Below are 23,379 nucleotides of genomic sequence, written 5' to 3'. Positions count from 1 at the left end.
CAATGAAAATATCAAGCATCTTCAGAGAGTTTACAATGGCCACAAGTAAGAGTCTAGTCTATGGAATGAATGTCCTCCAGAAAAGGATAATTTCACCCTTTATACTAAATACTTCTAAAAATATCAACTTCTTCCTGCAAAAGACAAAAGCTGACTCTAACTTAAACCCCATCTAAGTTTCAGATTCCTGACCACATAATTTTCCAAATAAATAACAAGGGGAAATTAACTACAGTGAATGTTACATTTTCCACCCAAGACAAAGCAATATATTTAGCAAAATACGGGCTATTGAAGTCAAATTGGTATGATGACACCTGCTTTTCACAAGGATTATGGAAATCCTGCAATAAGGTGAGGGAGCTCCCTACCTCAGAGGGAGTGCCAAAGACTGGAGAAGAAATTTTGCTTGACTTCTAAATGGGAGGTTTTGGTTGTAATTCTATCTATCTTAGAATCCTGGATGTAGTGAAGAAAGCAACAGGTCATCTGTGAATGTAATAAAGATAATATTTTGGAGATGGTGTGTCCTACACCATTTTCACTGTGGAGTTGCCCATTCCCTTCCTGACCCACTTGTAGTCAGTAAAGAACAGATGGAGAAACTCCCCAAGCAAAAATTCATGGACCAGGCTAACCACTAAGCTCTTTTTTCCTTACTTAACAGAAATAAACCAACTCTTTAAGAGTAAGTGGTAAAAGACTTTGTAGCTAAGAATGGACTCAGGTTAACAGGGCATCCATAACAATCACAGTGTAATCTGATAGCTAAACTTGTATCATTTTGTCCTGGGGTTTCCTATAGATTACAAAAGTGTGTGTCAAGAATTTATTTTAGGGTAGCTGAAGAATCTGATCCCCAAAGAAGCCATATGAAATCTAATGATTCATAAGACAGAAGGGAAGACAAAAAACACACCAAACCCCAACAATTATGAGAACAAGCTACTGTGGATAAAGTAAAAAATTACTTACTATACCAAAACTTCCACATGCTGCCATTATTATCTCCTACATTTCCACTAAACCAGCACCTCCAGAAGAAACCTTCATGATGGAAAGTGGCCTTCTCTTCCTACAGAGGAAGAAATAAAAGAAAAAGAAAGCTATTATCATACACTTTTTGAATGACTGAAAGAATTAAATTCAATTAGATGTTGATGTAAAAAACATTGCCATCATAATGACACAAAACCTGTCTGAATTTAGGTCAGCTAGAACATTTAAAAACAGTCCTTCTTTTGAAAGAATATCATATTGCAAAAGCAGTATAACAAAATAAAAATTAATTTTAAAGTGATTATAAAAGGTTTTGAGGCAGGCTTGTAAGCCTCCAGAAGGTCAAAATTAGTATATTCAAAAGTATATACAGAAGTAAATTCTTAGAAAATAAACAAAATTAGTATATTTAAAAGTTTATAAAATAATCACATCCAAGAATTCTACATATATAATTCGCATTATAAATAAAAATTCATACTAACCCCAGCACCTTCAGGTGCTTCTGAGCAAGTTCCTATTTCTGTAGCAAGAAGCCAATAATCTGTTCCAAATGCCACCAAAAAAAGCAAAACCCCCAGAGCTGCAAAGAAGCCTCCAAAAAATATCCCCACGCTCAGTTTCATTATTGAAGTTATTAGGAAAAAACAAAAACACAAAAAAAAAAGCCTTAATTACTTAAAAGGTTAGCAGTAAAATAATTTTAAAACAAATTATTGGCAAAGTAACTAAAAAACTGTATGGAGAAAACAGCTCATATCTGAAGAAGTTTCTCTTCACTTGACTTTCTGCCTGTGCCCTTCTTCCCAATGCCCTGTGAGTCAATTTGTGTCTCCAAATTTGTGTTCCATGTGGCTGACTCAAGTCTGACAGATGAAAAGGGCCTTCTATTTTAGGACACTGATGGCAGAGCTTTGCTCTGTTTCGCTGTCCGGGCGAGGCCAGTCAGAAATAGCTGACCTTCCCCTAACTAATCAGGGATTGACTTGAAATATTATTGCAGCTGGTGCATCATCGCCAGTGGAGATGGAGTTGCAATGGCTCTGTCCATCTACGTGAGCAGCGTTACAGAGCACGCAGTAGTAGCAAGGACTTCCAAAGTTCAGGCCTGGTGGTGAAGGTCTCCTTAGCTGCTAGCAGGAAAGGAAACACCTTTCAAAGCAAAGAAGTTACTGTAAGTCATGTTACAAAAAGAAGGCTGAGAATTTTTTATAGAATTTTAAAATATGGAAGCCAAAATGAAGAAATGCCTCTGAAAAATCCTATATTATAAAAATGAAGTTATCTTTAAAAATTTACATCCTACGTTTAAAGTAATAACTTTAGCAATATTAAACACAAAAACACCTAAATGCTTTATTTGTTCAGATGCATCTTTTTTGCATGTATCAAAAATTTATGCAGTTAAAAATTTCTTCAAGCATTTGATAAAAAACTTCAATCTTTTTAAAACAATAAGACACTTCCCCAAGAACATGCTTTGGCCATTTTGGAAAGTGATGAGGTAAAACATTTAAATTACAAGTACTCACTGTACAAGAAAAAGACTTTTTCAACAAATGCATTTCATGCCAAGCAGGCCTTCCCAATCATTTCTCATTGATTGCAGAAATGTGTAGAGTTTATAATATGCACCAGATCCTACAATCCTTACCCAATAATATTTCATTGGAATTATTTATCACCAGAATAAAATTTTCCATTGATACTGCATACTGGGAAGCACTGGGCTCAAGAGAAGAATTAAGCCAATTTACTCCAGAAAACATTTGTCACAACAATTTATGGCAATAAACTTAGGACTCCAGAGGGACTTCTATGTTCACTATGCCAGTATTGGTTTGGACAGTGCATCAGCCTGCTTGAGGACAGCAAGGAAAATGCTGTTTCTACCATGTCCCTTCATTTCTACACTGATGAACTGGTGTTGTGTCCTCAGTGGTTTTATACCACTATACAGTCTGCCCAACATCATATTCACATTTGTTATTAACCATATTTTTTCAAACCTGATACCATATTAATTTCATACACAAGCACATTTAATATTCTGTGGCCTTTTTGCACTTCAGAGTTTCAGTGTATGCAGAGCAGCAAATAAATATTCAAACAGACTCTTTTTGCCATATTTGCTTTTCCTGACAGCCACTGATGCAGTTCATTTTGATACAGCAGAAGAGAGGTGTTTAGAAACCTAATTTTGGAAAGGGATGTTTTATTGTTCATAATTAAAGAAAACAAAAAAAAAAATCAAGACAAGGAAGAACACACTTCTTATAGAATGCACTATAAAATAAAATAAAAATGATTACTTGCAATTTGGAATAATACTTCAACTTTTGGTCAGCCCTGAAGTGATCAGGCAGGTGGATTAGATAATTGTTGTAGGTCCCCTCCAGCAAATATTCTATTCTGTTCTGTTCTGTTCAATTCTATTCTAATGTGTCTTAAAAAAAAAAAGTAGGATTCAGTTCAGCACTAACATGCCCAAATTTAGACAATTTCATATAAGCTAAATGTCTTTCCATCATTATCAATAGTGATCATACTCAGTGGAGCCAGAGAGCAGCTCATCACAACCGAGATTAGACTCCCAGGGCTCTGCTCAGTCCCTTGGGCAGGCACCTAGCTCTAGCCAGTTCCAGAGTATCCTGCTGGCTCCCAGCTGCCCTGCCAGAAGGGTGTATTTCCCTCTCTCTTTTAAAACACCTGCTAGCCCCACATGGGATCTTACATGCCCCCTCTCCCCTTGAATGGCACTAGGACCCTACAAGGGGGTGACTGAATCACGTCTGGAAGGAGCGACATGGTGGCCTTGCTGTCCTCTCCCACAGCCAGGTGCTCCAGGATGTCTAAGGCGCCTACACTGGGCAGCCAGGTGCCACAAGGGACTCAGAGGAGGCCAACACCCTTTCTGAGTGACAGCCACAGCCAGGTTCACACCACCTGTGCCATCCAGGCCACCTCTGAAGCCAGGCTCCGTCAGCTTCTCAGACCATCCTGGAGGCACTGTTGAGTGTTTTAGCCAGACCTCAATCAACTCTGACCGCAGCAAAGATCTGTATTTCACATGGAGATGGCTGAATGCAAAAGCCTTAATCTGCAACTGAATCCTACTCAGTGAACTGGAGCTCCCAACTATTTTGCTGGTGTATGGGTGGCCTTCGAAATCATTAGCCTAAAGTTCAAGAATTTCATACAGTGAAATTCAAAGATATGGATAGTTACAGCATAAACAAAATCCATTTTATTAAGTTCTTCATGATATCTATTAAAAATTAATTCTAATGCACTGTTTAACACTATGCCACTTACCTCATAATAAATAATGGGATGCCTTATAATGTCACAACAGTGAACTTTTCCAGCATTAAATTAGAAGATAAAAGAAAACTCCAGACCCCAGTCTCAGCCACTGAACCACAATTAATAAAACAAACAACCAAAAAATATCAAATGGCTAATTCCAGTCATGTTGCACCTACCTGTCCTCAGGACAGAAATATGTCAGTGACTCTGTGAGCTGTTTCTGCATGATAGTAACTTATTCTTGTGAGTAGCTTCACCGAAATCAGTTTGCATGGAAAGTTTCACTGAATTCAAGTGACAGCTGAATTACTGCCTGTGCAGTGCAAGTATTTATTTTAATATACTGTACATGCACTCTGGTCTCAGTTTAGCACGTTCATCCTGAGAGGATCTAATTTAATTATTCTCTTTTATATTTATGGCACATTCTCTGGCAGTGTTATCTTCCAAACACTCTAACATCACCAGTATTATGCCCGTCTATGTCAAGAATGAAGCAGAAGCCATGTTAAGACTTGTTATGTCAGCTTAAAAATTCATGTTATCCACCACTTGAATACTCAAAGAAAGTCTCAGGGCCTTTTTCTTTAATTAAATTAAATTCTGAAGGTTCCTCAATAGAAGAGAGAAAGTTTTAAGAGAGAGAAAACAGGGCCAAGCTTATCAAGACATAACAATCATTATTTTGAATCTTAAAGTCATTCCTCAACTCCTTTCAAAACTCCTAAACTTCTGCAGAAATACTGTCATTTTAAACCAAAATGACTTAGCCAAATTTATCCCTACTATAATGACAACTAAATAATTAAATCAGCTTTAATATTCAATTAATTTGGCAAATTAGGCCAAACATTCATGGATTTTGTTAACTCATAGTGTGAACATTGAAGGACCCACATAATAGATGGATTCCAGTCTCATTTAACAAAGCTGCAAAAGTTTTTTTATTTTATTTCTGTTTATTCACCAGATAGATAGGGCTAAACTAAGTCCTGAATCTACATATTTTATTTATGCATATAATAGTGCCAGCTTCAACATAGTATCTGAGCCCCTCCTTGTATTTAAAAATAGAAAAGAAAAAAAAATTAAAAAACAATAGCAGGCTGTTTCTTTTTTTTCCTTTTCTATCTGAAGGGGGAAAAAAGATATTTATGGGAAGGGGATGTTGTTTATTTGCTTGTTTATGTTTATATGTGATTGAGTAAGTGTCTGGTGCGTATGTTTGGAATTGGCAGGCAGCTTCTTATCTGTGCTGGCAGATATGCCCATGATCTAAAAACAGCCTTTTAGAACTGGCTGCATGTCTCACTATATACCAAGAAACAATTTCAGCAACTGCCTCAGAGCTGAGTCCTTCTGAGATCTCAATGCTCACTTACTGTTCTAAACAGTAATGGGAGTATCTCATCCAGTGATTCCAATCCTCCTCCTGTCCATGTGCCCCAGCTGGGCAGTTGTTACCTATTGCACCTACACGATTACTTGTCAGGAGAGTACTAGGCAGACAAACAGCCAGACCCCTACACAGCATATCCTGCACACACCTTGTCCATTAGATGTGTGGCTGAAGTTCATCTTTAAGCTGGTCACTTCAGGTTTCCTCTACAGTCATATGTCACTTTTACAGCACAGTCCATCTGACCTTTTTTAGGACAACCACCTAAATGTGCAAGAAACCGTGCCCTAAAAGTACAACTACTTTGGTTGGTTATTGGTTATTGGTTTGATTTGTTCACTGACCAAGACCAGGTCTGGAATAGCTAGTTTGAGACATGACCACTTTTTTCTTAACACTACAGTAAATCAGACCACAAGTCACATAATCACAGAGTGACTGAGGTTGGAAGGGACCCCTAGAGGTCATCCAGTCTAACCTCCCTGCTCAAGCAGGACCAATCATGTCCAGGTGGCTTTTGAATATCTCCGAGGCTGGATACTCCAGAACCTCCTTGTGTGAGCAAACACCTGCCAGTGTTCGGTCACCTTCACAATAAAAAGTGTTTCCTGAGGTTCCAAGCGACCCTCTGGTGTTTCAGCTTGTCCCCACTGTCTCTGGTCCTGTCAATGGACATCACTGTAAAGAGCCTGGCTCTTTATATAAAACTCCCTCTGAGCCTTCTCTTTTCTAGGCAGAACTGTCCCAGTTTTCTCAGCTTTTCCTCAAAGGAGCGATGCTCCGATCCCTTCATCACCTCAGTTGTCCCTCATTTGACTCCCTCCAGAGTGTGTCTCTTGTACTGCAAAGCCCAGAACTGGACACAGCACTCCAAGTGTGGCTTTACCAGTCCTGAGTAGAGAGGAAAGAAGACCTCCCTCAACTTGCTGGCAATTCTTTGCCTGATGAGGACCAGGATACCATCTACCCTCTTTGCAGCAAGGGTACATGGCTGGATCATGTAAAATGTGAGTGGAGATTGTAGAAATGTGCTGAAGTCCCCCACAAAAGGAGGAAATCAAGCCATTGGTATCACTGAGTCATTCATTCTGCAGGAGCTATAAGTTTACATAGATGATAGTAAGAACAAAAGGAACATAAGCAGCTCCTATGTCAGCAAAAGCTTCAACAGGAATTCTAATAAAACAACAGGAAAAATCTTCTTTATGAGGCTTTACTTTTACACATCTCTGTGTATCCAGGACCCACTGTCAGCCACCTGCAGGAACATTTGACAGACTTGGAATCACCCTGATGAACAAAGCTCCAGGGTGTACATCCCATTTGGACTCTGCCTTATACCCTCTGTGTTCAGGACTTTGACACTACAAAACATCACAGATTTATTCAGCCACAGAAAGGAAGACAAAACTTTAGTATGACTGAGTGGATCACTCTGTTTCATGTATCCCATTCTATATCCCATTCCCATCCCATTCTATCCCTAATCTTGCATTAAATCTACATTAGATAAAATAGGTAAAAAAAATAGCAAAGCACAGTTTCTTTTTTAATTGTGTCATAACACTGAATCAAGATGTGATGAATCCATGTCCCTGAAAATTGGGCAAGATAACTAGAATTACCAGAAGTACAAGAATGTGCTTTCCTTTACCACATCACCATCATGAGTGCTCTGAATATTTCATACAATTATAGGAAAGCCAGGCCAATGCCATTAATGTTTCCCACAATACTTTCAAGTCATGACAGATCACATGTGCAATTTTCAGAGAAATGAATAAGTTGCCTAATTCTAAGAAGTATTCCAGGAAGTTTCCTATGAAAGTAGTTATGCATAAATAGTCAGAAATTAAAAGTTGGAGTCTTCTTCACCATTCTTGTTGCTGCCTTACACAAGTCCTTCCACAGCAGGATGCTATTATGAATCTCACTCTGAGGCTGTAACACCTTCCATTTACTCAACAGACACCTTCTGATATATATATTTTTGGATTTATTCAGGAAGTCTGAGCAACTAGCCTTTAGGTCTTTCTGTGCCCTTCCAGCTTCTACAGAGCCATTGGCCTTAAAATAAATAATTAAATAAATCAAATCATAGACTCAGTGAGGGATTGGGGGGTCCAGCACAGAGAGTGGGGAATGATGTGTGTGATGTAAGAGTACCCTAATATACCAGAAAAGAGACTGAGGTCAACAGGAGTCATCCTGGCCACCTTCTGCTCCAGAGAAGGATCAATAGTATCTAAACCATTCCAAATGTATTTGTTTTATCTGTTAAACATTAATTGAAAGAAACACAAAAAGCCATGTGGCCTTAGTTATGCTGCCATGAAAAACTCCAGAAGGGAAGAAGTAGACCCAATGCCTGAAATAATTCCTTCCTTTAACAAGCTGTTTTATAAATGCTTTCTAAGTCTCTCTAACATACCACTGTGATTCATTTACAGCTTTGAGGGTGGCATCACTTAAAAGGTTTCTTTCCACATTCCTTAAATTTGCAGATCTTTTCAGACAGATTACACTTTAAATGTCTTTAAGATTAACAGCAGATTCCAAACTCAAGTTCATTTACAAGTACCTCTTAAAATGTTCTAGACCACTGGATTATAACTTTTTCTACTTCACTCAATTTGTATAAGAAAAGTTGAAATGACTGTTGAAGTTACCGTAACAATCTGAAGCAGTAAACCAGAATGAAATAAGTCATTGTTAGATTCACTATATTTGATGACAAATAGCACATTTGGGGGTCTTGACCTTATCTATTTGTAATGCAGGAATTCAATAATATATTCTATTGCTGAAATAAATCAGTGTAGTTGTCTTAGACCTGTCTAACAGAAGTATTTTTCAAACTTTTTAAAGAATTTTTAAGGTTTAAAATTTTCTCCACTATTGAAGTAATGTGAGGATCTTTTTGAAAAGAATTTTATTGGATTCCAGATGACTTCCATCAATGCTTTCATGATGTCAGGGCTTGGAGCACACATAGCCACAGCTGCAGACTGCCTCAACCTCTTGTTCGGCAGGTGGCACCAAATATTTACAGCAGAGGTTTTCACTAAAAGGCTGAAGATTCCTTACCCCTTCTCCTCATGAGCAAATTGAATCTCAGACATTCTCCCACAGACTAGTTCTCCTCTCATTCAAAATTTGAGGCAAGAATAGCCCAACAAGGCTGTGGATAATCTGATCTCTGGCAGCCCAATGCTAGAAGAAATGTTCCTTCTGCCATTGAAATCTCTCTCACCCTCTCTCCTTCTTTTTTTTTTAAACCCTCTCTATTTATGCAAAATTGATCATCCATTAGGACAGCAGACCTAGACACAATGTTGCATTAGTATACAAACTAAAACACGGATCCAAATGTAAGCTTTCCTTCTTTTTCGATTCGGGTTCCTCTATTTCTTGTCAAAAGATGAGCACTTTTTTTAACAATAAAAAAACTTACAGTTGCTGGCTGAGTACTATGACTACCAAGTTCATCTCATAATCACTGTCACAACAGAGGTGCAGCTCCTCATGCTTTGTTTCTAGCATGATGCATCTCACATTTACATTACTTACATATAATGAAAACAGAGTACTTTGATTGTGTAGTGACAGTAGTCTGAATATTCTTCGTGGTTCTAGCATTATCCATAAAATCAATGATTTTCATTCAATTGCTACTACCAGGTCACGGGAAAAAAAGATAGAAATAAGAGTATCATCTAGGCATTTCTGAGCACACATGCTGCTGGCCACTTCTGAGTATCTATTGTGTACTTGTTTTTAAGAATCATCCAGTAACAAGTCAAACACCTTAAAGTAATGTAAGTGTACTATATTGATAATATCATTTTAATCAACCGACTATGTAATTCTGCTCCCAAATATAGTAGACTAGGCCTGTTTGCCTTAGGGCTTTGATAAGTGGTCTTCATTGTATTTCATTCCTTTAATTGCTAGTCAATTCCCTTATCAGTCATAAAACCACTTTATTTGAGAACATTTACCTTAAGATTTATTTATTTGGGAGACTTTATCTTAAATTTTGTAATTGCAATTAAAGAACATGAATGGGAACCTTGAGGCAGCTGAAATAATCTGCCTTTAGTTCAAAAGTAACAGAGATATTTGTCAATTACCATATATTAATGCCTTTTTCTTGTATATTATGTAAATTATGTAAACATGTAAGATGCCCAATTCTTTAGCAATATGATCAAGATCACCAGGAAAAAAGCAGTAAGAGATCTGTTAAAGGAAGAGACACCAATGTGTTCTCTAAATGCTTGGGGCTTTTTCCATGAACAGTTTGCATTGATGTCACAAAGTTTGGTTATTCTCTGCTTTACAAGTCATTGTGCATGGTGAAACAATATACAAAACCTAAGCATTTTCATTGCCAGGAAATTCAATATTCCTGCCCGCAATACTTTGTCCCCATCATATTTGATCATTCTGATCTTCAGAACCTGAGAAAAATACAGAATAGCTAACTGGTTTCAGAGACTTAGGGCAGAGACTAACACAAAACCTTAAAAATTTCAGTTGGGCTCAGTATTTGCATAGAAGTCAATGTTCCTTAGACCCCAGGAAAAGTACCTAAACCCTTGCAGCATCTTTTAATCATCCACCTCTTTAATACTTTCTTCTAATAAATTTTCAGGCACTTTCCATTTCTTCTATCAGTTAAAATGACCAAGGATAGAATTAGCACAATATTGAGCAGACAATGTAGCAACAATTCCCAGGATGCTCCAATATTTCAGCATCTTGTCACCATTTTGTCGATTTCAGAGAAATTGTGTGCAACTGATCTCCATTAGTGTTGTATCCAGAATTTTAAAAACCTCACTGAGAGAATTTGTTATTCAAAGTGGCCTCAAAGAGATAAATTAATAAGATGTATTGGTTAAGCCAACACGAAAACATCACAATCACTGGGATATTAAACAACTGAGTTATTATTTTCTTGACTCTGATAACATCTTTGTGCCTATGCAGAAACTAAGTTTTGCCGTGATATCTATAAATAAGCTCCATATATATAAATATGTCTTTCTTTACCGTTTTAGTATTTTGGGGTTTTTTAGCTTAATTTTTAATAATGATGGGAAAATCACATTCCCCTCCCCTATTCTTTTTTGTGACCTAAATCTGTAAAAGATCCTCAACCCTGTGATATTTATTTCTTCTGGAAACATGAAGATAGAATTGAAATTATGCTATTGTCAGTTATTGAATGATCTTCCTCAAACTTAATAACTCATGCTAACTTTTAAAGTGTAAGAGTCATCAACATTTTACAAAAGTTTCTTCTTACTGGTAATTAAAAGCATCTCCTGTTCCCCTGTGCATTTTTAAAAGTATTTAAAACTGCAGCAGTTTTACTGATCCCTGGCCAAGCAACTAAATAAAAGAGCGAACCTCTGACTCCAACATAAAGCTGGGCGGTCACATTTTGTATGTGACAATCATTTCCACCAGTGCTTCTGAGAGATTTATGAAGTTTCACTGGTTTGGATGCAAATGCATTATAACATACTAGACGTCAGCAATTCCAGTTGTCCCTGACTTTTAACAAAAACACAGCACAGCAGTGAAATACTAAGCAGGAAGAGGGATGCCTTTCCTCCTTGGCTCAGTACCACCATGATAAGCCACGAACAAGGCAGGAAAACACTTTGCTGCCAGAAACACTTGATAGAGGCACCGGGCTGAGCCCGAGAGATGGCCGAGGAACAGCAGCAGCGCTGGGGCACGGGCGCTTTCCATATGGGTCGGTAGGATCCGAGGCACAAGGGCCAAAACGCCGTTTTTCTACAGCCACCCCAAGAACTGTGCAGGGGATCCATCACCATGCTCCTATGGCATATTTGTTTCCCAATCCCCTCTGCTCCACCGGACTCCTCCTGCCCTCCCCAGGGCCTCAGGCCCCGACGGGCCGGGTTGCAAAATGTTCCCCGTACAAACACGCAAGAGGCAGGAAGGGCGAAGTCCTACAGAGGTGTGTGTGGGAGGGTGCAGGGAAGGATCCCGACGGCTCCCGAGGCCGGCAGGGTGCCTTATTCGTCCTCATCTTCTCCCGAGAAAGAGGACACACTTAGGATACCGCGCCAAACGAAACAACAGCGAGACTCTCCCCCGCCGCTGCCGGTGCCGGTGCCGCCGCCTCTCGTTTCCGCCGCGCCGCGGGCACTGCGCAGGCCCTGCGCCGCCGCCCGCATGGACGAGGAGGAGGAGGATGAGGGTGGCGGCGGCCGGGCGGCCACGGCGAGCCCGGCCGCGTCCGCCCGCTTCGTGCGGTGCCTCTACGCGGTGGGATTCCTGGTAAGCGGCGGCCCCGGGGCCTGCGGCGGGCGGCCGCGGCCGGGAGCGGGAAGCGGCTCCTCTGCAGGCCGTGGCTGCCGGGGTGCAGCGCTGCAGCGGCCCCTCGGGAACGCCAGGGCTTGTAGCGCTGGTGGTGTGCAGCGGCTGGGCTCTTTTACCCCTGCAAACAGCCACGCAGTTCGGCAAACAGGTCGGATTTTTGTCCTGTGAATGCCATGGAATAGTGTAGCACCCGAAAAGCTGAGTCTTGCCTTGGTGTTTATAACAGAGCTGCTTCCTGTTCTTGAAATACCCGTGGTTCCTCTAAATTTACCCCCCCAAAAAAACCCTAAAAATATGTTTCTCTTAAAAAAAAAAAGAAGTCTCCTATTGAAAGAACAGACTTTTTAAAAGGTTCATACTCTGTAGTGATTCCTGAGCCTCAGGAAAGTGCCGCTTAATTAATTTGAAATTTAAAAGCGACGATTTGGAAAATGAGTACAAAATGAGTATCAGTTTGCACTGTGAAATGTCAAGATAACTATCTTACCTACTTTCAGGTTGGGCGATAGAAAGACCCAGCTGGTTTATGTCCTGGAGCAAATATTATAGCGAACTCTTCTCCTTTTAACTGGCTTTTAAAGGCTGTGGTTCTCCAGCCCTGAAATAGCTTATTGACACTGAACTGGAGCACTGAAGAAAATGAACCAAGTCAGTGTCCTTTTAGAGGATGTGGTGATGCAAACTTCCTGTAGGCAGACAAATAAATACAGCATATCTGTCACTCTACAGAAGGAATTACACAGTGGAATAAGATGTAACTACCCATCAAAGGATAGTGGTTGATGGGTCTTGCTCTACCTGCATGCCTATCACAGTCCAGTACTGCCAGGGTATAGTCTGAGAGTTGTGCTTCTTAATTTCTCCATTGATGGCCTGGACAAGGTCACTGAACCTTTCTTCAGATTCACATGTGACAGCTAAGATTGTATTACTGAGGATGTTTGTAAGTGGTGTGCTCTGTTTGTTCATGCTAATGTGTTTAATGATTCTAACCTTGTAAGCCTGAATTTCAACCATCAAAAAGTAATTAATGACAGACTGTGAGAATTCACTTAGTGACACACATTGTTACAGTTAATCAGTCCTTGAGGTAGTCTAGTTCAGTTCGAGCAGTCAGTGATGAAAGGTGATTGTGCTGCAATAGATCTCCTAGGGACACTGGATGCTGTGCCAGATTGTAGTAGTACTGAAAGAACTACTGGGTCAAAGTGGTGAGCTTAACAAAAAGTAATAAAGCAAAAGGAGCAAGTAGGAGATCCTTGTACTTCTCAGGATGGGCAGTGTCCTTTACCCTCCTCTTCCAAAATGTTTTTCAATTATACTTTGCCTTTCTTTTTTTTTCAAGTTTCTGTCTTGTCACATACACAAAGGCAGTCTATTAGTAGGTTTAGATCTATTGTACCTTCTTCCCCATTGTAGTTGGGTGGAAGTACCATTTTTCAAAATATACTTTCTTTGCACAAATAAAAAGCATGTTTAGGTGATTGAAAGTAGACCACTTTGAATTCAAAGGGCTAATACAAAGTACTTTTCTTGTTGAACAGGTAAAGTTTAATATATTTAAAGGAATATTTAATGTTTAAATATATATCTTCAGAAGGATTTCATCTAGAGTGGGGGAAGAAAATTGATGTTTTCATAGGTTTAACTCCTCTGTGAGGCAATCCTTTATCTTTCAGTTTATGTGTTTTGTAATATGAAAAATTTTCTTTTAACCTTGTGTTGATATGGTGATAATTTACTTTTTTTTAAATTTATTTTTCTAATGATGACTGTTATTAAGCCAGGTTGCTATTGTCTTTGTGAAAGTTACTAAAACTTTTCCTGCCTTCTTTTCAGGATTTATTTGGGGTGAGCATGGTGGTTCCTTTAATGAATCTTCATATCAAATCTCTAGGAGCAAGTCATACAGTTGCTGGAATCATAGGTGAGTTACAGTATTTGATTTATGAAAGAGTAAGATAAGGCCTGGATTTTGCCTTGCTGCAAATTGGACATTGGAACACAATTCTTCCTTGCTAATAGCATAATAACAGATAAAGACAATTTCCATGTGTAACTTTTAAGGGCAGCCCTACTGTGTTAGACCCAGAGACCTGTCCAAACTTATGCACTGACAGCCAAAAGCACATGCTTGGGAAAGAGCACAACTGGAAAGAACAAGGAAGTCTTGCAGTAGCATTTGTACAGTACTTTCCAGCCTCCAAGAATTTTCAGCATTTTTTTTGTTTTTTATTTTGTCATTCCCTGAAACTGTTTCCTTTATTAAGTGCTAAACTCCAACCTTGGTTTGTCCTGCTCCCTCTTCCCATTCTTCTAGTAAACTATTCCCATGATTTCCCATTTTTCATAATTTAAAATTTTGTGCAGTTTTCATTTATAAAAACCCCTGAATTTTTAACACTGGTATTTTGTTTGTTTTAGGATCTCTCTATGGTATAATGCAGCTATTTACCAGCACATTTGTGGTGAGTTCTAACACTGCATTCCAGAGCATATTGGTATTTCTATGGATTGTAGGGGAGAAAAGGGTGGTGTTAATAATAGCATTTCTTGACATTTTGAAAATGCATAAAGTGTTCATAGAAGCATTTTGGTTGGAGGAACCAATTTTCAGTTTGCATGAGAAATGGCAGTTTTGTTTATGGGGAATTGTTAGGTTTTTCAGGCCCAAACAGAATACAGTTTTTAAACAAAAACTAGAATATAGATTTGGGCTCAGATACATTACTGAGCAGGTCACAGTTACACAGGTTTATCTTCTCTAGTGTTGGTGCTAGTAGAGCAGTTTCCTGCAGTGCAGTAGCCTGTCCAGAAAGCAGTCTCATGAGTCAGTTTTTCATAGCCTGTGATCTAGTTTGCTTTCCCTGATTAATGAGAAGTGTCTTGTATTTCACTACATGGTCTAAATTAATCGTTGCATCTTTGATATTTGTTTGGTTTGGTTTTCTATTAGCTATTGATTTTTATATCCTAATATTACCTTGGTACTAGTTTTCTAGTTTTGAAGAGAACAGATTATGAGAATGTCTCATAAAATAACTGTTTCAGGGTTTGTTATGCAGTACACCTGGGATAATTTCCTGCTGTAATTTTGTGGCATGTTCTTGGAAGTGCAAGACCATTGTCTACTTTCTTAAAAAACTATTTCCTCTTGGAAATCAAGCCAATTTAAAAGCATGATAATTGCAAGTTTTCTGTTTGCCTTCTGCAAACTACTTCTTACCTGTCTGTGCTCAGATAACAAACTCTTCATAGCCAAGATCATTGCTTTTAGGATGTTCAACAAGTGTCTTAATACATAGCAGCCTGAGTAATGCAAGCAAATATTTGTGATTTATTATGGTAAGATTTTCAGAACTGGTAATATTTTGTGGTATTTATTGCAGGACTGTCTTTTTAAAAGGGTGACTTTTTTATTAAAAAAATTCTGTATACACAACATTAAATGAAATTATAATTTTGGCAGGTAGCCTGCCAGCAGGGCAGAGTTCTCCTTGTGACTTCCAAATTTTGAGCACTTAGGAATGTTGTGTAATAAGCTTATTAGGCTTTCATTGACAGTCCTTTGATGTCTTTTCTCAATTTAATGTAGAAGTATTGATTGATCACTGCACATAGTTTAATGTTACAGAAAGCTAACCTTTCTTTCCTGCTTTGTGAAAGGGCTGCTGGAGTGATATAGTAGGAAGACGGTATTCCCTGCTTGCTTGTATTCTTCTCAGTGCACTGGGTTACTTCCTTCTTGGAAATTCCACCACAGTGTTCCCGTTTGCTATTTCTAGGATCCTTGTAGGTGAGTAAACACTTGGCATTTTGCATTTTGCAGTTTAAATTCCCTGTAGTCTCAGGCTGAGAATTAGTACGGGAGAAATCATGGTGTAGGGATGGCTGCATAGCATCATCACCCAGTAGCACCAACTGAACCTTAGTATTGAAAAGTCTCTACAAATAAGAATTCTCTTTTTTTTTTTCCTGAAAATAATTTGAAATGTTGAGGCCTAACCCACCAGGCATCTAAACCCCACAAAGCTGCTTACTCCAGCACTGAAGAATTTGTGATTAATTGAATTTTAAAAATACAAATCATACAAATTTGGACCTGAGATAGAGTCTGTCTGTTTTTTGGACCGAGAGATACATGTTTATTGATTGTTTGTATTTTGTTGCAGGTATTTTCAAACACACACTGTCCATCTCTAAAGCCCTGCTGTCTGACCTGGTCTCGGAGAGGGATCGCCCTTTAGTGATGGGGCGCTTCAATGCAGCCTCCAGTGTGGGCTTCATTCTGGGACCTGTTGTTGGTGGCTACCTTGCAGAGTTCAAAGGTGGCTTTTACCAAACAGCCTTCATCTGTGCCTCCATCTTCCTTCTGAATAGTGGTAAGTTGATGTCACATCCTGCATCTTGGGTCTCTTCATTCCTCATTTTGTCCTTTTATGCCATCTGTAATACCTTGAATGCACAGTGTGTTTATCATCTATGGCATAATCATTGTGTATGCCAATACTACTGTTTGAATTTGAACTTACGTGGAAGGGTGGAAATTTTGAAAGTTATCTTCCAGGTGCTTCTCCTTTGTTCTGCCTGTGTCCTCTTTACATTCAGACACAAATGGGAGTTTTTGATGTGCCCAAAGATGGAGGCTAGAAATCAGAATTTTAGCTTTAGCCATTAGATTAGTTTATATCGTGTGAGTGTGGCATTTCAGTGCTTTCCTTTCTTGCTTTCACTGCATTTAAAATTGAACCAATACTATGAATAACACTAGACTTAATATTTGCAAATTTTTTAAGGAAAAGTACTGTTGAAGTATTTTTTTTTTATTTCAATCAAATTAATATCTTCCATGTAAAGTTACAATCAAACTAATATCTTCCATGTAAAGTTGATGCAATTGAATGAAATCAGCTAATTTCTTCATCTGTATAGGTCTTGTCTGGATATTACCCTGGAGTGAAGAAAACACTAGCAATAGGAACCATTGCCAAGACAAAGAAACAAACAGTTTCTCAGCAAAATCAAATCATGAACATCACTTGAAATCAGCAACTAGTAGAGCTGTGACAAACAGTAGTTTTTTCCAGTCTCCATGGATCCAAGTTGCAACAGTGCTGAAGAAAATTAAAGGAATAGCATGCTCTAATTTGTGGGATGTATTTTTAGTGCGGTTCCTGATGTCTGTTGCTATACTGTTGTATTATAGTAATTTTACTCTTGCCTTGGAGGAGAGATTTGGGGTGAAACCCTTGTTTTCGGGATACCTCATGAGCTATAGCAGTGCACTGGGAGTCCTGGCTGGTTGTTTGCTCGGACCAATAACGAGACTCTATGGGCACAACACTTACAGACTTCTGTTGCACTCCAGCACTTTTACCTGCACACTGATTCTCCTGTATGCCTCAGCACCGAGCATATGGATGGTCATTCTGTCCTCCACCTTCTTGGCCTTCTCCACCACTATTGGCCGTACCTGTATCATTGACCTGGAGCTGACCGTTGGTGGGAACGAGGCCAGCGGGACACTCCTGGGTGTGGGACAGTCAGTGACATCAGTGGGACGTATTATTGCCCCACTCCTTTCTGGAATTGCTCAAGAGTTCAGTCCTTGTGGCCCTCCAAGTCTAGCTGTGGGACTAGCATTAGTTGCTATTGTGATAATGAACGCAAACAAACAAAAATACCGTAGTCATGGAAGTGTGAAATTAAAGAACCAGTAGTCACAATTTTGGATTGCACAGATGTATCTTCACCTGCCAGGCTTGTACAGTAATTACATGATTTTTAAGGAGAGCACATTATGTTCCCGTGGAAGCAAGTATATATATATATATGTATTTCTGCTGCAGGGATTTTAAGTCTAGACAGGTATTATTCCAGCAGGTACAACCGTCTAGACAGATGTTATTCCAACAGGTACCACTATTTCTAAGAGGAGCACATGTTGCTGTATTGTACTGGCTGTGATTTTTTAAATGTATTTTTAACCTTTCTCGAGGGGAAAAAAGAACGTCGGGAAGTGCACAAATCCTGCTTGTATCTCATTTTTGAAACAGTGTTTAGATTGAAAGATTGTTTAAAAAAGGTGAATCAAAGGTGAATTATTTAATCAGGAGAATTTGCAATATGTTTGGCCTTAATTTCTTATTTTGTGGTCTATTTCCTTTTGTCTGTTATGACAGTACCTTATATAACAGGATGTTTGCTTATGTGATTTTTGTGTAGCATGTTTTGTCCAGACCATGGTTAGGCACTTTGGAGTAATCCTGCAACCCCTGCTGACTCCTGGTCTTTCCCAAGTAACAGAATTGGGTATATGCTAACTTCATGTACTAGAAGACCTAATCTTAGAATAATACAAGGCCATTCAGACTGAAACTGAGGCTGAATTTAGGTTTTATTGAAATTTGAACTGGTGGCCTCTGTTTAGTAATAACTTCTACTGAGGAACTTTGTCATAATTTCTTTATTTATATTTCCTGTGCAATTTTTCTACCTTCACTTTAAGAATAAATGTCCTTCTTAATTCTCTCAAATGACTAAAGGTGTGAGCATCTACCAGTAGTTCATGGATCTGGATTAATGCATTGTGTTTCATCTCAGGCATAAGTGACATTTCAGTGACAAGAGAAATACGGTTTTGTTAGCATTTTAGTCCTCATTTGTGTGCATGGCTTAACTGAAAAAGGTTACTCTCAGAGCTGTGCAGAGTTGTAGCACTCCTGTGCTATTTACTGTTCAAACTCATTACTTGCAAGTTACCATTGTTTGTATTTCATATGAAACATGGAAAAAATGTATTTTGCTCTGATAGTGTTCTCTATGATCTTCATTACATTACTTCATGAAAGTACAAAGTCAACTATGTAAGTGCTTGTTTGGGGGGGTTTTATGCAATTCAGTTATCCCTTGAACACATCAGTGCAAACACTCTTCCTGCTCCAGGTCAGTCATGGATGGTGCTTGTGTTTATTTTCATTTTCTTCCTTGCCTTTTCCACTGCCTACTAGCAGTCAAATATTTTCTGAAACCTCTGTGATTCCAGTGGCAGCACCATAGGAATTAATATATGGAACTCTGAATTGTTTTAATTTTATTTATTGACATAATCAGTGTCTTATTCCTAATGTGATTTCAGTACATATCCCGAGAGTTCTTTATTACAGTAATGTATGTTTCATTTCTCTCTAGAAACTTGAGGCATTTTCAAGTCTCTTATCTTCTCTTGCCATTCTTGGTAGATGCCCAAAACATTGCTATAAACTTCTTATTTTGTTTCTTTCCATCTTTTAATTTTCTTATTTTTTCCTTTACCTAAAATCTCCATTCTGTAAGTAAGGGCATTCTGTTTTGCATCTCTAGCAAGGTGTTAAGGAAAAGAGTTGGAAAAAACCTTCAAAAATTAACATATATGAATTATTTAATAATTTTTCCAATACTTGTTGATTATATGACATAATATTTAACCTTCTAAATTGCTGCACTGATTTAATCTGACTTCTGTGTACATCTATCCTAATATATATCCTACTGAATGGAGGCTATAGAAGCCTCCATTTGAGAAATCTGTGGAAGCCTGTGGTCTTGGGGACTTGTTGCAACACATTTTACAGAAGTTTTTTGCTTGTAGGCCAAAATTATTCCTGAAGTGCCACAGAAACATTTCTTTTCTGTACAGGTACAGAAGAATTGCACTATTTTTTTTTTTCTTTAAGGACTTTAAGAAATAAAACGAAGTGACATATGTATCATTATGTCACTGTGTTTTTTTTCCCATCTTCCTCTGCTGAAGCACCAGCACAAAATAGAAGTGTTCAAGTCAATGTGAAGTGTGGATCCTTTTTTTTGAATCTGTCTACATTTCTCACAAAGGGCACAGGAACCAAGGATTCAACCAATAAGTGGCTTGGCAGTGAATGAAAAAGATGAAATAAAATAAAATGGAGAACTCTGCAATTCTGAGATTAAGTCCTTAAAGCTACTGTTCCTTATGCCTGGAAGCCACATTTGCATCCCTTGTGTTGCCTCTTAGTTGCCATAACCATGCAAGGTCAGGGAGTGAAGATTCAGTGACATTCCTGCAGATACAGAGATGTGATTCCCCATTTTAAGTTGAGGAAGGAGCAGTTGCAGCTAATTTTGGCTCCAGTCTAGTGGGCAAACTACTGAATTACTCAGCTGTTTCTTGAATCCAGTTGTAAGATCTTCTGTAGAAGACTGTAACAAACCAGATCTGAATATGGACTAAAGGAAAACAGTTTCTGCCAGCAAACCACTGCAAATTAAGATTTTTCTCTTGCTTGCTGTTACTTTATTTTGGGTCGGTTTTCTTAGGCTTGCAGGAAGGGTTGGGTTTTGGTTTGGTTCCTTGGATTTTTTTTGATCTTTGCCCTTCCCTTTGGTAAGTTAAGTGACTTTTTTGACAATTTTGATCGGCTCATGTTGAAGAGGCTCTGTATAAGTACTGATTTTATTGCTTTTAAATGATGAAGCAAAGGTAACATTTTTTTCTCCTGTTGGGTTAGGCTGTGTGCTTTTGAAGAGATCCTTTATAAACATATCAATTGGGGGATTTCACCCTGGCTGGACACCAGGTACCCACCAAAGCCACTCCCCTCTGGAACCAGACAGGGGAGAGGAGAGAAAATAAAACAAAAGACTAGTGAGTTAAGGACAGGGAGAGATCACTCACTGATTAATGTGAAAAATAGACTCAGCTTGGGGAGATAATTGAATTTATTACCAATCAAAATCAGAGCAGGATAATGAGAAGTAAAATAAATCTTAAAAACACCTTCCTGCTACCCCTCCCTCCTTCCCAGGCTCTACCTCCACCAGCTGCCGCAGTGCAGGGAGACAAGGAGTGACACAGTCAGTTCGTCACACATTGTTTCTTGTGCTGCTCGGAGAGGAGTCCCTCCCCTGCTCCAGTGTGGTGTCCCTCCCACAGGAGATAGTCCTCCATGGACTTCTACAGTGTGACTCCTTCCCACAGGCTACAGCTCCTCACTGACCACTCCAGTGTGGGTCCCTTTACCACAGGGTGCATTCCTTCGGGAATGGGCTGCTCCAGTGTGAGCTCCCCATGGAATCACAAGTCCTGCCAGCAAACCTGCTCTGCTGTGGGCTCCTCTCTCCATGGACCCACAGGTCCTGCCAGAAGCCTGCTCCTGTGTGGGCTTCCCACGGCATCACAGCCTCCTTTGGGTGTCCACTCGCTGTGACATGGGGTCTTCCAGAGGCTGCAGGTGAATATCTGCTCCCTGTGGTCCTCCATGAGCTGCAGGAGCACAGCTTCCTTACCATGGTCTTCAGCACAGGCTGCAGGTGAATCTGCTCCAGGGCCTTCTTCCCTCCTGCACTGACCTAGATGTCTGCAGGGTTGTTTCTCTCACTCCTCTCTTCTCTGGCCACAACTGCTTCTATGAAATAATTTCTTTTTTCCTTTTTAAATGAATTATCAGACACTGATTGTCTTGGCCTTGGCCAGCAGTGGGTGCGCCTTGGAGCCAGCTGGTGTTGGCTCAGTCAGACAAAGGGAAAGCTTCTGGCAGCTTCTCAGAGAAGCCACCACTATATCCCGCTGCTACCAAAACCTTGCCATGCAAACCCAATACACCACTTCTGCAGACTTCCATTTCTTGTCATTTTCTTTCTTCTGCATTTACTCACTGCAGCCCTATCACAGAGGTCAGTACCAGTCTCATCTTCTGAGAACTTGTGGATTATTGAGGAGATAATGCAGCAACAAAATAGGAGTAGCAGAGTTTGTGACCTGGCTTGTTCATTACTTCAGGTTCCCTGTAGTGCCATTACATTCCTGCTGCTGGGAACCTCAGGGGGTGCTGACAGTACCAATCTGGTTGTGAGTGTTGCAGGATACCCTTGGGTAAATGATCCTTTTCAGCCTGGCACTTTGGCATTTGAAAGCCCAAGATCTGCCTGTGCTGTTATTGCTATAATATTGAAGACTAATTCACAAAGAGCTGATCATGAATCTTGTAAGAGCGTACTGGAGCCTGAACTTTGAGAATCAAATTATTGTGAATGGAAGTCAGACTGCTTTTAGAAATGAAAGAATATGCAGCTTATTTTAAAGGGAAGTCTTGAAAAACTTATGCTTTAATGTACAAAGAGAAATTAATTCAAAGTTTTAATTATTTTAAATTTCAGCACCAAGGAACTATTTTTGAGATGTGCTGTATAGTAAGAACCGGTCCATTCTGTCAAATATCTGATAAATAGGAGGTCTCAGAGAGGAAAATTGAAGTAAGCTGAAGTATTTAAAATTTCTTTTCCTTTTTGTGGCAAAAAATTACTGTTTGAAACAAAACCTGTGGCAATTAGGGTGGCATATTTATGCACATTAACAAGGATATTTTTATTGGACCAGGGCTCTTGTGGTACAAACAGCATTCCAGCATCCAATTTCAAAATCTTTCATCTTTTCTTCAGGGGCTGGGGGGTGTTGACAGAACTTGGGACAGTTTTGGAAATGGTGACCAGCTAAAGCATTTCTTGGAGTGTCAGCTGATGTCTGGAATTGGTGGACTTGGCAGTTCTTAAAAAAGTTGGTGCAGGGTGCAGTGTGTTTGCTTCCAGAGAGCCCAAGATACCCTTCATAACAGCAGGCATGTTATTTTGGCAAAAACTTTAACTTTTTTTTTTCCATGTGATTTCTATGCGGCTTTAGTACAGAAGGATATTCTCTAATTTTTAAATTGTTATGCAGCAAGGTTTTCTTTTGTTGAACTGGTTTCAGTGGAATTTGCATTATATTTTAGTACAAAGTAGGACAGCCCTTAAAATTTTAGCTCTTCCAGCAAATTATTCTTGGGGTTTTTTTCAAGTATCTGCCTAAAAAAGGTAACAGGGTGTCTATCTCCTCTAGACCTTGTTATACCTACTTTCTTATTTCAGTTTATAGGCATCTCAGCAGCTGAAGGGAAAATCCTTAAAACCCTAATTCAGAATGGAACTGTATTTTCCCACTGTCCCTAAAACTGAAAATTCTTCATCAAAAATGCATTAAAATATCTGTACTGCAGAGTGTACTGGGGAGTCCATCTGGAAACAAAATATTTGTGTGTGGCTTTGGCAAGTTTCCCAGTCACTGCTGAAGATCCGGTTTCCTTGAAAAAGCAAGAAACGCCAATGCATGACTTTCCCCATCAGATGGTGCTCGAGGACAGATTTATTGGGCATTTCATTCTCCAGCAGGCAAACGGATGCAACATGAAGGATGTCTCCTCTGCAGGCTCAAAAAAAGTGCTCACATGTTTTTCCTTTGCAGGAAAGGAAAAAAAACC

The 23,379-nt window shown here is 39.2% G+C and overlaps 2 protein-coding genes across 2 annotated transcripts in view; one reads left to right on the top strand and one right to left on the bottom strand.

Moving 5' to 3' along the window:
• Positions 1-11,868, bottom strand: part of TMEM182 (transmembrane protein 182) — a 30,095-nt gene extending 18,227 nt beyond the window's left edge. Inside the window, exons 1-3 of the mRNA XM_059493896.1 lie at positions 11,702-11,868; positions 1,485-2,151; positions 976-1,075 (exon numbers count right to left, since the gene is read on the bottom strand). Of these exons, the coding sequence (XP_059349879.1) occupies positions 976-1,075; positions 1,485-1,625 (241 nt within the window). The 5' untranslated portion in view covers positions 1,626-2,151; positions 11,702-11,868. The remainder of the gene's footprint in view (positions 1-975; positions 1,076-1,484; positions 2,152-11,701) is intronic.
• MFSD9 (major facilitator superfamily domain containing 9) lies at positions 11,797-19,818 on the top strand. Its single transcript, XM_059493895.1, has 6 exons — positions 11,797-12,028; positions 13,910-13,997; positions 14,495-14,538; positions 15,737-15,866; positions 16,243-16,452; positions 17,003-19,818. The coding sequence occupies exons 1-6, from the start codon at positions 11,924-11,926 to the stop codon at positions 17,788-17,790; spliced, it is 1,365 nt and encodes a 454-aa protein (XP_059349878.1). The 5' UTR covers positions 11,797-11,923; the 3' UTR covers positions 17,791-19,818.
• The last annotated feature ends 3,561 nt before the right edge of the window (positions 19,819-23,379 follow it).

Source organism: Ammospiza nelsoni, chromosome 2, assembly GCF_027579445.1.
Source record: "Ammospiza nelsoni isolate bAmmNel1 chromosome 2, bAmmNel1.pri, whole genome shotgun sequence".
In the NCBI taxonomy this organism is placed as follows: Eukaryota; Metazoa; Chordata; class Aves; order Passeriformes; family Passerellidae; genus Ammospiza; species Ammospiza nelsoni.
The sequence above is the reverse complement of the archived record's forward strand: the minus strand, read 5'-3'. Positions and strand labels throughout refer to the sequence as shown.

Coding starts and splice junctions, on each gene's coding strand:
- MFSD9 (XM_059493895.1), top strand. CDS start 11,924: ATGGACGAGGAGGAGGAGGATGAGGGTGGCGGCGGCCGGGCGGCCACG. Junction 13,998..14,494: donor TACAGTTGCTGGAATCATAG/GTGAGTTACAGT, acceptor TGTTTGTTTTAG/GATCTCTCTATGGTATAATG. Junction 14,539..15,736: donor TATTTACCAGCACATTTGTG/GTGAGTTCTAAC, acceptor GCTTTGTGAAAG/GGCTGCTGGAGTGATATAGT.